The sequence below is a fragment of the Oenanthe melanoleuca genome, chromosome Z (genome assembly GCF_029582105.1).
Source record: "Oenanthe melanoleuca isolate GR-GAL-2019-014 chromosome Z, OMel1.0, whole genome shotgun sequence".
Classification (NCBI taxonomy): domain Eukaryota; kingdom Metazoa; phylum Chordata; class Aves; order Passeriformes; family Muscicapidae; genus Oenanthe; species Oenanthe melanoleuca.
The window spans coordinates 30,504,253-30,520,689 of record NC_079362.1 but is presented as its reverse complement, the minus strand read 5'-3'; the positions used below and the strand labels follow the sequence as shown (position 1 = coordinate 30,520,689).

Genomic DNA, 16,437 nt, shown 5'->3' with positions numbered 1-16,437 from the left:
GGTTCTTTCCAACAGTAGACTTGAACCAATGGTAGTGATTAGGTAGGTCTCCAGAGAAAAGCTGTGTTTAGTTAGAACGAAAATATGTAGGAGAGAAAGACAGTTTGTAAGCTGGTCATTGTGTAGGACTCCCTGATAGATCTAGATTGGTCCTAGTGTTTTTGTGGCACAGCAAGTGTCAAAGGAGCAATATTTTGCTGAATTATATTTTTGGAGAAATTTTGGGAAACCTTATTTTTGCTAGAGGCTTCAATCATCATCTGCTATGGGAGTAATGATTTTTAGATGTTATGTCAAAGATAGAGAGATATCTATACCTAGCTTGCAAGGCTGAAATTACTGATGTTGTGCAGGACCTTTCCAGAAATGCTTGACCCTACGGTCATGCTCTTTTTTCCAGCATATCTTGAAATGTATTTTACATACTTCTAAAGTTGCATTAAAAGGTTGAATCTGTTTTTCTTTCAATTACCATATGGTGTTGTATTAGGAGTAATTGTATTCACATACAATAAAAACTAAATATAAGAAAGATTTGTCTTTTAATAAAACACTTTTCTGTTTGTTATGTCTCTGATAAAGTGAAATTTCTCAAGAATGACACTGATGAATGTTTATCTTTCTTTAAATATTTATGGGAGACTGGGAAAAGTGTTTTACTGAAGTACTTCCTTTATTTAAAGGGTGTAATAAGTGTGCATTTTGTCTGGGAGATGTATCTATGCTTTGTTTTATTTCAAAGAGGCACTGTTAACATTTGTAAATCTATTTTTGGTCATGTGCTAACAGATTGTGGTAGCTAGAACCATCTTCCCTGTCTGAGAATATGTTTCTTTAGAAAATGGGATTAGGAAATTATGCACTCTGGTCTCCACTCTGGTAAATTCTTCTAAGATGTGAGTCTGGTTATTGTTAGTTTGCTGCCTGATGTTTTATGCCGTGGCCTGCTTGAAGGTCTCTTCATCTGATCATTAGTTCTTCCCAATTTGGCCCTGAAAGTGCTTGCTTTTTCCCCCTTTTTTTATTTTCTACTTGCTGATAGTGCTTTTAATTTCGCCCTCTAATTTTACCTGTGACTAATTTATTATTCACCCACTACAGCTTAAATTACATTGTTGTCTATATGGGTGTGAATCAGAAAGCTGTGATTAGCTCCTCATTAGCTTCTTCCTGAGCTCTCGCACTCATATGCTGCATGGATACAATGAGGGATGGATCAGTGGATGTGAAACAGTGTATGTGCACTCAGGACTGTTGACTTTTATTGAACACATTAAAAATTTCTTTGCAGCAATTTAGAAAATAAAGTCAGGAGGTTGGACATTATTTGGGAATTTGATAAGTAGGTTTTATTTTTTCCAGTAGGTACATATTCCAGTTTTTATGTTGGAAAAAATTAACACCTGTGTTAAAATTTAAATGCAGGCACATTTTTTCAGTGTGAGTATGGTGAAATTAAGAATAGGAAAAAAACCACAAATCCTGGAGGGCAAAAACAAATAAACATATTCACACCAAATTTCTTCCTGTTCTAGAGGCTTATGTTATTTTTTAATTTGCCCGGAGTTATTTATTAAATACACAAGAGAAATATTACAGATTAATCGTGTGACTCTGAATATGGTTTAAGATCCTGAAAACCATTTGCTGAAAAGGCTCTTTGATTTGATGATAGCAGATTAGCATAGTTCATGTAATCCTGCTTTAGATATGCATAATGTGATTTGGAAGTTCTATTTTGCTATGTGCTGTTTTCTAAATTATCATGTAACAGATTGTAATTGATGTCACCTTAGAAATACCTTGAAACAAACTTAACATAAAATATTATTGTTTTCTGGGGGTTTTTTTGGCAGTTATGTGTATGTATATGTGTGGTTGTGAAAGAAAGTGTTTGCGTTTTTCATGTGAGTATTCCTTTTCTTCTGCTCTACAAGTGTCTTGAAAGGGTCTTTGAAGGTGCTCCTGTGAAGGAGAAATTGAGAAACTTCACTTCCTTGATTGTCTACAGTTACAATTACAGTAGTCATCATATCTGAGGTCAAGTCAGTTTTGTAAAAGTGTCACCAAGATATTACTGGTAGAAAATGTTCGCAGGGTAGGTGTTCATCTCAAAATTAGGCAAAAGGATGAAGCAGAGATTATTCCTATTGAAGTCTGTAACAAGATGTTCAACACGTCTTGAAAGGACAAAATTAATTAGTTGATCCATTGAAGACCTGAAGTAGCATACTAGGAGATGGGAGAAGTTTCCTTCAGAAGATGTTAACACTGGTGCAATTATGCCGATAAACAGTAACTGAAGCCCATTAAAATACTTAATATCTTGTGCCTTTGCTATTTTTAAGGGTTGGATTGTTCATTAACTTGTGTTATTTGTTTTCCTGACAGATAGCAGTAGTCATGGGATCCTGTACAGCAGGAGGAGCATACGTACCTGCAATGGCTGATGAAAGTATTATTGTTGGCAAACAGGGAACAATATTCCTGGGAGGGCCACCACTGGTAAGGATACAGAAGTTTCTAGCGACATGGCCCCTCTCCTCCCCCTCACCCCAAATCATGCTGCAATAATTGTACACCTTAAGCAGTTGAGACATTTCTTGGTGAGATATTTCTAGATATTCTGTAGATGAGTTTGTATTTTTAAGTATATCTGTATGTTTCTATACTAAATCAAATCTCTTCTGTTCATTAGAGGTGTATATAGATAAATCAGATTGTGTCATGGTGTTTTTCTAGTACTGCTTGTAGATTACTGTGCACATTTTAATTGATAAAAATTGTTTCTGTATTCAGTTATGGGCGCTCTAGGTTGAACACAAAATTTGAAGAAATCACAGCCATGTGTATTTTATCTCAAAGTCAAGATCAAAGATAAAAGAACTTCTAAAGCAGGACTGATCTGTATTTTTACGTCAGTTTACTGACAGTGAGGCACACTTACAATGGACTTTGTCCTAGTTCCCAGTTTCTTTCCTTCCTGCCTCCTTTCCTACCTCCCTTCCTGCCTCCCTTCTTTTCTTCCTTCTTAATAAGGAAATTGTTCCTAAGAAAACTGACCTGAAGAATTCCTGTGAATTAAACCTTGCTTTATTGTGGAACTCATAGTGGAATTTTTGATTGTGAAGTATTGCAGTATAATAGTTTGGCACAACAAAACAATGCTTCAGTGTGGTTTATCATATTAGAAATAATTGTATGTCCTAGTGTAGGCTCAGTTCTTTACCAATATGTATAATAATACAATAATGTCAGTCTTTTGCTGGCAAAGATTATTCTACTTAACATAAGCTTTATGAGAAGAAATTAATTTTAGGAATAAATATTAGTGCTAGAACTAACAGAGTATCATTTATCTCAGCTATTCAAGTCTCAATGGAACATGGCTAAATAAACTTGCTTTTTTGAAATAGTCAAATATTTGTCAAATTTAGTGTATAAACTGGTCTGAGGCAGCATGATGGCTCTGTTTCTGTTACAGTCTTTTGGGAACTTTAGGGTGTGCTTCCTGTGACAAAGCCAAATGTAAATCAAGTGTCTCTCAAGAGTCCTTCCAAGTTTAACATGCCAAAATGGAGAAATTGCTTTGTAACAGCATTGTTAATGAAAATACTGCTCCATTGATTCCTCTAGTAACAGAGGAGGCAAAGTCTCTTGGAAGTCACTTTCTTCAACACTTAAAATACTGGGAAATTGCGGCACATCACATAAAATGGTGGGGAAGCAGTCACTGACAGATTTATTTGTTGACTAGTTCCTAAGGCATAATTGTGATACTCTCATTAAAAGTAGGAAGGACTCATCCTTTGATGTGATGTGTTTACTTGTATAGCTTTGCTCTCATTTCCACAGCATATTTTTGTATTGCATTCTTTTCCTTTAGAGTGAATTTTTCCCCATTGCGTCATATTGTCAATGAAAGTAGATTTGGCATTTTATACCTCTTTCAAAGTTCAGTGTATAGATGGTTTTTAAATTCTTGTGCAGTGGAAAAGGAAAAGGAAAAGGAAAAGGAAAAGGAAAAGGAAAAGGAAAAGGAAAAGGAAAAGGAAAAGGAAAAGGAAAAGGAAAAGGAAAAGGAAAAGGAAAGAAGAAAAAATCTTACATTTATATATCTTAAATAAATTCACAATTTAACTGGCATGTGGAAAGCAGGGCCATGGTACACACATTCAAAAGTACAAGGATACTTTGTTGTCTACTTTAATAAAACAAGGTATTTAGTTTGAGTTAATTTATTTTGTGGAGGCTTTCCAAGTTGATAAGAAGAACAAAGTAATCAAGAAAAGCAGATGAAGTTATGAATAGCAACTATGTAATGCAAAAGTAACCTATTTACTGCTTATTTGGATTTTGTTGTTAGAATTTTGTTGACAGTAATTGTTTCAAATGCCCTACCTAGGTTTCCATTCCTTATTATCTTGTATTAGTGTTTTTCCACTTGTTTATAGGTAAACATAGAAAAATCTTCCTTAAAACAAAGTCATTCTCTATAAGTTTATTGCTGTAATTTAGATATTTGGAGTTTCTTGTTGAAAAGTGGCATAAACATCAATGAGATTATTTGAGAATAATATTAGTTGAGTGAGTAACATGTGATTTGTGCATCTTTCCTTTGAGATAAGAAAACTGGTGTGATGAAAGACATGAACTTTGTACATCAGAGTGTGAATAGGTTCATTACTCTAAGAATAACTACTCTGGTTGCAGGAACACCTGACCTGTCCAAGTAAATACATTTTCAAAAGGTTTTCAGTAAGACATCTAATACACAGTACAACCCAGAAAGCTGGCTTGGAAGATGAAAAAAAGAGAACCACCTTCTTGTTCTCTGGGAATGGTAATCATTTAACATCACAAGGCAGTTTAGATCATGTGTGTGTGCCACTGAGATGTAGCACTTGAAACTTTTGCCAGGATAGACATCTGGAAAAGGATGACCCGAGTCAGGCCTCAAAGGGAGGACTTGATGAGACAAGTCAGTGACTGCAAGGGTGTTATGAAGTTAGAAAGTTTTAAAAACTTTCCCCATTTTCAGAGGAAGATTTCACAACTATCCTCCAGTTTAATTTGTTTCTTAGCAACCTGCAGATGTAATGATCCTTATCTTTGTGCGTATAGATCAAACTTTATTATCTTCACCTGTCAGATTTTCTGTTCCATAGAGCTTTTCATATTTTCACTGAAAATATTCTACTTGCCTTCTTCTAAGCGTCAAAGCTACTTCAGAGTCTCATAGAAACTCCTGTTTCATGCTGTAGCCATTATTGAGTGAGCTCTGTTCCCCAAAACATCTCTCCCATATGAAGAAAATTGGATTGGATTTTATTGCTTACCTGCCTAAAGCAAAACATCCCAAGGAAGTGAAAAAAGAAAAATCCCTGATGTTACTTATAATTAGTCTTGAGATGTGTATGATAAAAAAAAAGTGAATTGTAGGTACAGTCCACCCTCTAAAATGGAAGTTTTCTTGGCCTTTTCTTTTGGGAAGGTGAGGAGTAATGACTTCATAAACAGGCAGATCTCAGTAGAAGACAGTGGGTATCACAGTGATGATAATATTCAGGGCCATTCTTGTGCATTTTCTTAAGTGGAGTGTCTGTATCCTCATTTTTGGCAGTACTGATTGGTAGTTCAGGATGTCATGTAGACTATAGGCTTGTATTCCAGAAACTTCTGAGTTTTCCTTCCTGAGGGAAAATTTGCTATTTTCTGTCCTCAGAGGTGAGAAGAAGTCTGGTAAAAAGAGGGAATACGTTTTTCAAATTCATGTGTGGACCGGGAACTTTTCCTACATATTGGCCTCATCTGTTGTGCAAAAAATATTCATATATAGCCTTTACTTTATAGCTATAGTTTATGTGTATTTCTTTTAATAATTTCTAGCTGAAGTAGCTTGAACAGGTGTTTCTTAGAAAATGCCCACATATCTTGTTGAGGCACATATCTAGTTGCAGTCTGTTAGAACTAATGAACTTCAAGGTAACTTCAACCACTAACTCTAAGTATCTTTACTGTTACTTAAAACTGCAGTTTGTTGAATGCTCTGCTCCACTGCGGTAAAATACTTGTTCTCACCTTTTCTGACAGAGTAACACATATTTGAGCTGCAGGGTGCAGCTCTGGGTGCTCCAGAATAAGCTCTAGTGAGACAGTGAAATTCCATGAAGATGATGGAGTGGAGAGTCTGTAAAATGAGGAGAATGTGAGAGAGATGAGGATTTTCAATCTGGTGAAAACATGTCTTGTGGCAAATCTATCCATACTTTGCAAGGGGGAGTAAAGGTAGTAGAGCCAAGCTTCTTATTGCTACCCTGTGATGGGTCAAGAGGCTACCAAGCACAAACTGAAATACAGGAAGTTCTGTTTAGGCATAAGAAAACATTTGCTGGAAACCAAGTTGTCCAGACAGTTTGTGGAGTCTCCATTTTTGAGCTATTCAGAACTCATGGTCATTATGTGATTATTAGCAGCCTTCTCTGGTTGACTGTGCTTTGAGCACAGGAGTTAAACTTTGCCATCTCACATGGTGGCAGACAGACTCCACAGCTCCAATATTTGATTTGGAGAAGGAAAACTTCACCTCTGAGGAAAAATAAAAAAGCCATTTTTTAAAAATATTTTATGGAATCATTGCACTATTCAGCTTTGTGCCAAGTTCTGCAGTAGTTAATAGTATGTTGTAACTCATTGCATAATGACAGACGTATGTAATTATTTAATAGAATCATGTAATAAAATAATTTAATCAAATGGTAGGATAACTTATCTTATAATACACCCTAAAGGACATTGTGTCTGGCCATTAACCTCACACTGCGAAATGCACCACTAAGCTGTGCATTAAACCCTTAAATGCCACATCTGTAGGCATTGAAATACCTCCAGGGATTTTTCCACTACCCTGGACAGCCTGTTCCAGTGCTGCATAACCCTTCCAGTTAAGAAATCTTCCTCACTTCTCTTAAAAGAATTTTCTTATGCTCACTATTTAATGAAGAATCAAGTTAATTATGTCTCTGACAGAAACTTTCTATTAATTAATATGCCATACCTTCATATTCCATGGGCAATTCAAATTTCTAAGCAAAAATTCACTGCTGAAGAAATATCTATAATTAAGTGTGCAAACCTGACAGTTTGGAAATGTGTGTATGGGAATAGAGATAGATAGATAGATAGATAGATAGATAGATAGATAGATAGATAGATAGATAGATAGATGTATAATTAGTGTGCTACGTTTCTAGACATGAAACTTGGAACTGAAATCTGTTTTGGAAATAATGATAGTTATCCTTTCCCTTCCTTGTCTTCTACTTCTGTATTCTCTGTGGGTGATGAATAATGGTTTCTTCAGCTTTCAAGGAATCCTTTTCAGAGCTTACTGTAGTGAAATGCCTCAAGGAGTCTTCTGGGTTTTTTTTAACCTCAGTAGTAAATTATACTGTTTTGTTCTAAGAAGGAGACCATTCACTCTTAAATTATCCTTTCAGGTCTAAGATTACAAAGATCTAGGCTTTGGATTGTGCAGTCCAGGTACTTTTATGGAGACATACTTGATCCAAGCAGTTACATGCCACTGATACTCTCTTTTAAGGAAAATTATTATTACTAAATGATTGTATATTTACTGGAAGGTTAAGAAAATAAAAACTTCCAATGGTTGTTCTAGGGTTAATATTTAAATGAGTAAGTTAAAATTCACAGAAGTTTATGTTTATGTAGAGAAAGCAGAATTGAAAAATTCTAGATTTCAGCTCTTGAAGTAATGCATAGAAATATCTGGAATTTCATACTAAGTGCTGAGAAAATTTTTGTGAGAAAGTATGTTTATGAGTCTGAAGGACATATAAATGTAGGCACTCAAATGATGGACACAGCAGTAAGTCAAACAGTGGGGAATATATTTGTAAATAAAAACTACTTAATAACACTAGAATAAGCATGCAAAGTCGAAGAAAAAAAATAATTTTTACAAGATTTTATGCTGTCATATTTTGATGCTCTGAGGGAGAATAAACAGGGAAATATGATCAATGAAGACGCATTTTGTATAGATTTCTGTTATTACTGTGTCTAAGATAGTATAGATATTAGTGCAAGACAAATGTCAACTGTGAAGCTCATTTTCCTTTCCTTGTTTTAGGTTAAAGCAGCAACAGGTGAACAGGTATCAGCAGAGGATCTTGGAGGGGCAGATCTTCATTGCAGGTTTAAAGAAATATTTTCCCAGAGTTAATTTTTTCCATATTTTAGACTTCCCTTTCCCTTTCCTCGCCTTTATTTTATTTTATTTTATTTTATTTTATTTTATTTTATTTTATTTTATTTTATTTTATTTTATTTTATTTTATTTTATTTTATTTTATTTTATTTTATTTTATTTTATTTCATTTGGGTTTTGATCTTTCTTAAGCTATGTTTACTTTTTGAAAGTTATTTCTGACTTGTTATCTGATGCTGACTGATTGTTTTATTGTTAGAATATCACAATTATTTTGTGTTAGTCTTGTTAGCATTGTTTCCTTCATTTACTGCTTTAAAATACTCACATATCTAGTGTACTGCAGCATCATGCATAATATGGAGGACTTTAATACTGACTGTTAACAGAATAATATAATGTATTTTGCAAGTTGTATCTTTCTTACCGCCACATAGAATTCACTACAAGCAAGATCAATAGCTTGTGTTTTTTATAAAAAATACTTCTTATCAAACCCCAAATATATGTGCACATTTAAATTCTGCAATTAATAATAAACAAAATTTGGTATTACTTCACACTTAGTTATGTATTGCTGTATAATAAATATTTATTTGTAACTTCAATTTGAAGTGAACAAAGGATTATTTTGAAGGGCAGTTCATGCCATTTTTTTGTAAATGTGTTTTTCTTTATAATTGAAGTGAATTTTTGCTGCAAATGAACAACGCTTGTTATATTTTATATTGTCATTTAGATTTTTATTTCATGTCTGATAACTTGGACATACTATTTTGAAGAAAAAGTCAGGCATGAGTTTTAAAGTAATTTCGTAATAAAACACAGCTGAATTGTTGTTTTCATTGCCTGATATATTTTTTTCCCAAAGTATTCATCTTGCTGTTGTTGTTTATAAACAGAAAATCTGGTGTAACAGATCATTATGCTTTGGATGACAATCATGCACTTCATCTGGCAAGGAAAGTTGTAAGAAGTTTGAATCTCCAGAAGAAAGTAGATGTAAGTGTATAGAGTCTGAAAACACTTCATTGTTGAAATTGGGAAAGCTTTTCTCTGCCTGATTGATATAACACTTGTTTTAGTGAATAGAATGCATATTTTTGTCCATTACTTCACACATTTGAAAATGGAAGGTTCTTGTCCTTAAAGATTTCTCTGATGCTTCAGTTCTGCCATCCCAGTTATTCCCAATAAAACTACTGTGATTAAATGCAAGAGTGAAGCAACTAAAAGAGTGATAGAAGAGTCATAGAATTGCAATTTCAGATTAATCCTGTTTTGCGAGATATTTGATTTAATTTTAAACCCACACGATTATTTCCATGGATTTAAAATTAGATACCTGCTAAACCATGTTTTTGAATAGATGTTTTCTGGGATTATTAAGAAGTTGAAAATCAAGGGGATAGGCCTAAATCCTATTGTATTGGTTTAAGAATTCCATGTAGTAAATGGGATGGATAGCATATGGGGGTGGAATTGCCTTAATTTATTTTAGTAGGAGATAAGAAAGGGTGAATGGAAGCTCGAGGAAGACAAGATGTTGTATTCAGTTGTATGACAAAATCGTCACCCATTTTTCAGAATGCTGACTGCCTTAGAAGGCACAGGGGAAAGTAAGAAAAAAGGAGGACATGCCTAATTTTTTTATAACATGAAAGGAATGGAGCACATGTGGAGATATATGCAGGAGTAGGGAAAAGGTGACAGTAAGTGAGAAACCGTTATCAACCTTCAGTTTAGGAAACTTGATCTTTATGCAAGACAAGAAGCCAGTACTGGCATTTTGATGTTATTGGGTAAGAGAAGTCTGCGTTCAAAGAAGTTGACAAACTAATTGTTATTTGAGTTTGTAAGTCATAATGTGAGCACATGGTTCCCTTCATTGTTGTGTAAATTGTTTTGTTAAATTGCTATAGGTGACTATAGAACCGTCAGAAGAGCCTTTATTTCCAGCTGATGAAATATATGGAATAGTTGGTGACCAGCTAAAAAGAAATTTTGATGTCAAAGAGGTATGAGTATTAATTCAAGATCCATATGCCCACACATACATACACCCAATTTCTTGCAGGAAATCACTCTTTATATTGTCATAATTGATTTGGGTACTTATATCTGATTTGGGTACTTATTTCTTTATATTTTTGTCCAACAGATCCATTGCAATAGCAGTGACTTGTTGAAAATATAATAGCTTTTGGTTATACTTTTAAGAAGGATGAGCAAGGATGAGAGATGAAAAAGCTGACAGAAATGGAAACTCCTAATTGGCAAAGCATTCTATAGGATGCCCAGGGATATGATGGCTTTCTTTTCCTGTCAGTCCTATGATAAATGAATTGTTTAAGTATTTATGGAGTATAAGCATCATAAATACTTAAACACCGAAGGATTGAGCTTGCTGCCAACTGCATACAAAGACTATTGTACTCTGCTGCAGGTCTAGTGTAATTATCTGCCTTGGATCCTTCATCTGAACCAACATGCTTTCTCATATTTTGCACAAATCTCACATTCAGAACCTTTTTCACTCCTAGCCAAGTATGTATTTTGAGAGGAGTCTTAATATCTACTAGTCTTAAAATATGTGGCAGAAATTACTAAGATTTGCTTTGCATTAAGGGGGAAAAGAGATGAACAATTTAATTGAGTTCATACTTCACTGTCAAAAGTTGGAATAGTTCAGATTTATGTTCTTTTAAAGTTGAAATAAATATCTTCTGGCAAATGTCTTGCTAGCAGTGTATCTGTATTTATAAAAAACAGCTCCTTTGCATCACAGAGAAATCTCAAATCAGGTCTTCATTATTTTTGTATGTCACAAACTTAAGTGAGCCTAAAAATAATCATATCTTTAAGAAAGTGATTAATGAGTGTGTATGTGTTTTTCTTTACAAATGAGAGGTTATTGATTAACGTTTAATATAAGCAGAGTTTTTTCTTTGAAATTCAACTCATTAAGAAGATGTTGTTCCTGTGTAAATTGCATTTAGCTATTTGTTTAGAACATTCTTAATCTTGAAATTCCATTTTTTACAAACATGTAGATAAATCACACTTAAAAAACTAAATGGGCTTTGCCAGCCATCCAAAGTCTTTATGTGGTGGGCTGAATGATGTTCTATAGATGGAAAGGTTTTAAGTTATATGTTATCATGGCATTCCTTTCTAAACAACTTAAAACCTTGAAGGATTAGGAATTTAATGTTATTTTTCCATTTATTCCTAAGGTCATCGCTAGGATTGTAGATGGAAGTAGATTTGATGAATTCAAAGCCTTGTATGGGGATACTTTAGTTACAGGTAAGTAGAAATATAATTATTCTGTATATGGTCCCCCCCGGTTTTATAGTTGGATTTATTCTGGCTCAGCCACTGATATTTTTAATTTTTAATTTTATCTTCAGAAGAATAGCCATTTCTGTTATCAGGAGAAAGTATTACCTTTATATACAATGGAAAAATTAATACATTTGGAAATTTATGAATTAAATCTCTCTCTTTTAGGATTTGCAAGAATTTTTGGTTACCCAGTAGGAATTATTGGAAACAATGGAGTTCTTTTCTCAGAGTCCGCAAAAAAGGTAAATAGATAATTAGCTTCTTTGCCATTGAAAAACAAAACTTCTGGTGGACTGCTTGCTCTTGAGATGAGGAACTTTTCTAAATAATGAGAGAGGATTGGCTCCATGTTTTTCATGTAAATGTGAGACAGCTATAAGCTGCTTATGAGCTGTAAAAAAAATTGACCATATTTTAGAGACAGTGTTTGGTAGATTTTTCTGATGTGAAGAAGGTAGACCAACAGCAAGACAGCATTTGGATTTGTGTGAATGCAGCATAGTTGAAGTAGTATATCCTGAAACATACATCTGTTACAAGACAAGTCCATCCCGATTGCCTCAAATACTCTGTTGGCCATTTCTAACTGCTAAACCCTGAAGTACTGTGGAAAATAATATAATTGTTTTTTGTAATAACTAGAAGATCTAAAACTTGGATTCCAGTGCCCAGTTTGTTGGTTTACCGGAGTTTTAATTTTCATACTTTGCTGCAGCATCTCCTGGCCTAATAATGAGAATAATGGTTGAATATCTGTGCAGTCTCCCAAAATCCTTGAGCTAAAATACCTGTTTTGTGAATGGCTGTGTGAAGGAATATTGTGATTTTATTATAGTTACTGGTGCTTTACAGTTTGGACTTCAGGGAATGATGGTGATGAAGAGTATCTGGGTATTGCAAAGTGTTTACTTTGGTCTGTGTTGCTTGCTTTAGTTCTTTATTTTTTCAAGAAACAACTGTCAGTTGATTTTTTTTAATAGCAATGGTATATGCTAGTTTTGTTCTAGAAGGCTTCTTGAGCAAACAGTGAGGAAATCAGTGTTGAGAATTTATAGAAAAAGGAAGCATTGATGAGGGAGGTGGAGGAAGGAAGTAATTTTATTGGATTTATTTCTGTTATAAAATAATACACAAAATTGAGTTTCACGTGCTGAAGGAATACTTCCAAATTGGAGCACTGCAGTAAATTACATTTTTTTTGTCTGACATTTGTTTTAACAGTTATTTTCAGGTAGAAAATAACTCTTGCAGTATTTCTAATGCTTTCATTATTTTTCTTACAATTTAGTGCTATAAATCTTTTTCCTAACAATGAAAATATATAAGGCATCTTAATTTCATGACTTTTACTGACATATCAGTACTGTAAAAGGAAATTCACTTCTAGAGAAACCTATGTCCATCATGTTGGTTCTATAATCAACATACCTCAGCAATACTCCTTTTTTTTCCCCTTGCATTTTTGTAATGAGTTGTTGCAGTTTTTTTCCTGTGATCATCACTATGCTATTCACATGTTTCTCTGAAGAAGATTATATTTAATTATTTTTCTCTCTTTTTTCTTTCTATAACCTTTGCAGGTTTTATATAATGAAGAGGTTAGATGTTTTCTCAGTTGTGCTACATAACTTTGTTTTGTTTTGTTTACCAGCAAGTGTGTAAATAGAACTTCATAGATTTAGATTAGTTCAAGTGGAGGCTTGGAATCCACTATTTGTAACTTTGCTAAGAAATTGGTCTTTTTCTAGTAAATAGGGAGAGGGCATCTGCCTTCAGGAGTGGGAGAAAATGTTACAGCAATTGGCAGGCCATGAGTAAATAATATATATGGGCCTTTCCCAGTTTTAGAGATCACTTTTCTCTTGTATAGAAAATGGGGAGATCTGTTTTTATGACTGACTGTCTTAATTTCTCTGAGTCTTACCAACTCAATGTCAGATGCCACACTGGTGCTGTCCATGGTTTAATTGTATATTGGCTGAGTCACAGCAGTTGAGCTTGTCAATAATAGTAGTAATGCCTTTTAAGGATATTATTTCTGTTTTATCTATGGTTTCACATACTTTTGGAGATCTCTTACTTCTGCCACAGTGAATGCATGTTTTGCAATTAACTTTGGGTGAAGGAGTAGTAGTATAGCACTTCCTGATAGAAATACTGTGACGGACGTCAGTGGAAGGATTTAGCACAGACTTCAGATGCTGGTAGTGATAGCTTCACTTGTCTAACTTTTAATGTCTTACTCTTTTCTTTTTTTTCCTCTCCATAGGGTACACATTTTATCCAGTTGTGTTGCCAGAGAAATATTCCCATTGTGTTTCTGCAGAATATTACAGGTGAGTAAGATCAAGTTTTGAGGTTTCACTTTGCTGTAAATTGTTGAGGCTGTATTCTAGCCTCTTGTATGCTTTGTAATACCTACATCTCCAGCCTGTTTGGAAATCAGCCTGTCAGCAGGTGGTGAATGCCTTGCCTTATGATTTGCTTCTCAGTTCTTTCTGCATGTGCTGTGAAACACATAGTATGACGTATTGCAGAGTATTATAATATAAAGCTGGTGAGCCTTTTGTTCATGTTGTATTTCTTTAGGTTTCATGGTTGGCAGAGAATATGAGGCTGGAGGGATAGCAAAAGATGGTGCCAAGATGGTAACTGCTGTAGCTTGTGCCAATGTACCTAAAATAACCGTCATTATCGGTGGCTCTTATGGAGCTGGAAACTATGGGATGTGTGGAAGAGCATATAGGTGAGTGTTGCTTCAAATTATGACAGCAGACAGAAGCAATTTAAGAGAGCACAACCTTGAAAGTACCATTCTGAAAAATCATCTGAACTCTTGAAGAAGTTATGCTGTTTGAAAAAGAGTTTGCTATGAATATGTGAATAAATAAATAACAGCCTGAAATTTGTGGAGACTGATAAGTCTCGTGATTCACCTTGAATTAGGTGACAGAGGAGACATTCTAAAGTAAACATATTCATATCCTTTTCTTCCATTTCGATTTTTGGTGGAAAAATTGTGAAGTCTTAAACAATCATTGGCAGTATAGGCTGGTCCTTTATTCTGCATTCATAGGAATAGTGTATCAGCTTGTGTAAAAACTCCTTATTCACTTCAATCAGCCTATTTTTATGACTAAGGTTTGTATAACCCCTAAAGATTTCTTCTTTTTGTTGACCCTTTGGACATGGCTTATGTGTTTTTTAAAATTTCATTTTTGAAGGTTCCTGATACTATTGTTTAGGAGCAAAATTCCTGTGGGTTGGGAATGTGAGCTGAAGAGATTCAAGAAAGAGGAATTTTTTTAAAAGGTGTTTGAATAATGGAAATGAACAGGATTTTTGCATTTTCAAATGTAGTGCTGTAAGCATTAAAGTATGTTGATGTACCTTATTAAAAAATGATATACTGTAAAATTGTCGTGCATAAAAATGTAATCTTAGTTGAGTGAGAATTAGTTTTTCACTTGGAAATATGACAATGTTTTACCTTAATGTTTAATATGTATTTTTTCAGTCCAAGATTTCTGTATATGTGGCCAAATGCTCGCATATCAGTGATGGGAGGGGAACAAGCTGCAACTGTTCTGGCTACAATAGCTAAGGACCAAAAAGCAAGGGAGGGAAAACAGGTATATCTTTCTTCTTTCATTTCTGGTAAAGTCATTATCACTTACTCTTTCACTGGAGTTGGTCACTTTGTGAGCTAGGAAGGGGTGGAAGAGAGTGAGTGCCACTTAGTGCACTGACAAAGCATTTGTGAAATGTTACTGCTTACTTCTTTGAAATGTGAAGATCATTAATAACATTTCTTATCTTTGCTTAAAAAGACAAGTATTTAATATACCTTTGTATTTGTGTCCTTTGTGCACCAAGTTATTAGTTCTACCTGAGGTGAGCAATCAGGAATCCTCCTTGGTTTGGGAGTGTGAAACATGTCAGGAAAGTGTGTCTTTCCAATGTGTGTCTTTGCAATTATTATGAAGGTGGCAGTTCTAGAGAAAATTGATCTTCAAATGATGCACTAATTGAGAATTATGAAGATTGTAACAGCAGAAGTCTGGAGAGATTTGGAAAAGTTTTTGCTCATTTCAACATTTTAATTGAAAATTGAAGGTATATTGTTTATATAATAAACATTTTATTATATCTTATAATAATATTTTACAGTTTCACTGCACACTCTTTTCTACTGAGTTGGGTTTTTTTAATTGCAAGTTTTATGGTTATACTACTGCCTTGATTCCATAAGAAGTGGTTTTGCTATGGTTGTCTTAAAATTATTCATATTTATCATGAATAGTTATTCAGAATAGGGAAGCAGTATGAACATGTTATCTCAGTGTCATTACTTTCCAACACTTGACTTGTTCTTTTTGTGGGTAAAATATACTCATCCTTATCTCTGTCTGTCTTAATTTCCCAAATCCATGATACCCAGAAAGAAATTCAAGAAAAATAATTATTAGTAGTTAAATGTCAGTCAAGTGTGTTAGAAACTTGGAAGTTCTCTGAATTACTGTGGCCAGTCTGGATCATAGAGAAATCCAGTGTTAGAATAGCACAAACTTATTTTATTAAAAAATCTTGCCAAAGGCAATCCAAATTTTTTTTCCCTATACACTAGCTTCAGTAATTTTTCAAGTGGCAGACACCAATTACTTTTGCATTCAGTTAAGTATATGCTTATTCTCCTTTTTCCACCCACTTGATTTGGAAAGTGCTATTTTAGTTTTGTTGTCAAACATGCAAAATTGGCAACTATGTGCTAAAAGAGTAAAAAAACTTTGAGGAGATAATTTAGGCATTTTTTTCAGGTTGATGCTGCATATAAAACTTCGCTATCACTGGATAAGAAA

At 34.2% G+C, this 16,437-nt stretch overlaps 1 protein-coding gene across 1 annotated transcript in view; it reads left to right on the top strand.

The window, feature by feature from the left end:
* Positions 1-16,437, top strand: part of MCCC2 (methylcrotonyl-CoA carboxylase subunit 2) — a 36,731-nt gene that overhangs the window by 12,441 nt on the left and 7,853 nt on the right. Inside the window, exons 7-15 of the mRNA XM_056514784.1 lie at positions 2,392-2,505; positions 8,153-8,217; positions 9,133-9,232; positions 10,153-10,248; positions 11,467-11,539; positions 11,744-11,820; positions 13,848-13,914; positions 14,168-14,324; positions 15,096-15,210. Coding sequence (XP_056370759.1) covers positions 2,392-2,505; positions 8,153-8,217; positions 9,133-9,232; positions 10,153-10,248; positions 11,467-11,539; positions 11,744-11,820; positions 13,848-13,914; positions 14,168-14,324; positions 15,096-15,210 — 864 coding nt within the window. The remainder of the gene's footprint in view (positions 1-2,391; positions 2,506-8,152; positions 8,218-9,132; positions 9,233-10,152; positions 10,249-11,466; positions 11,540-11,743; positions 11,821-13,847; positions 13,915-14,167; positions 14,325-15,095; positions 15,211-16,437) is intronic.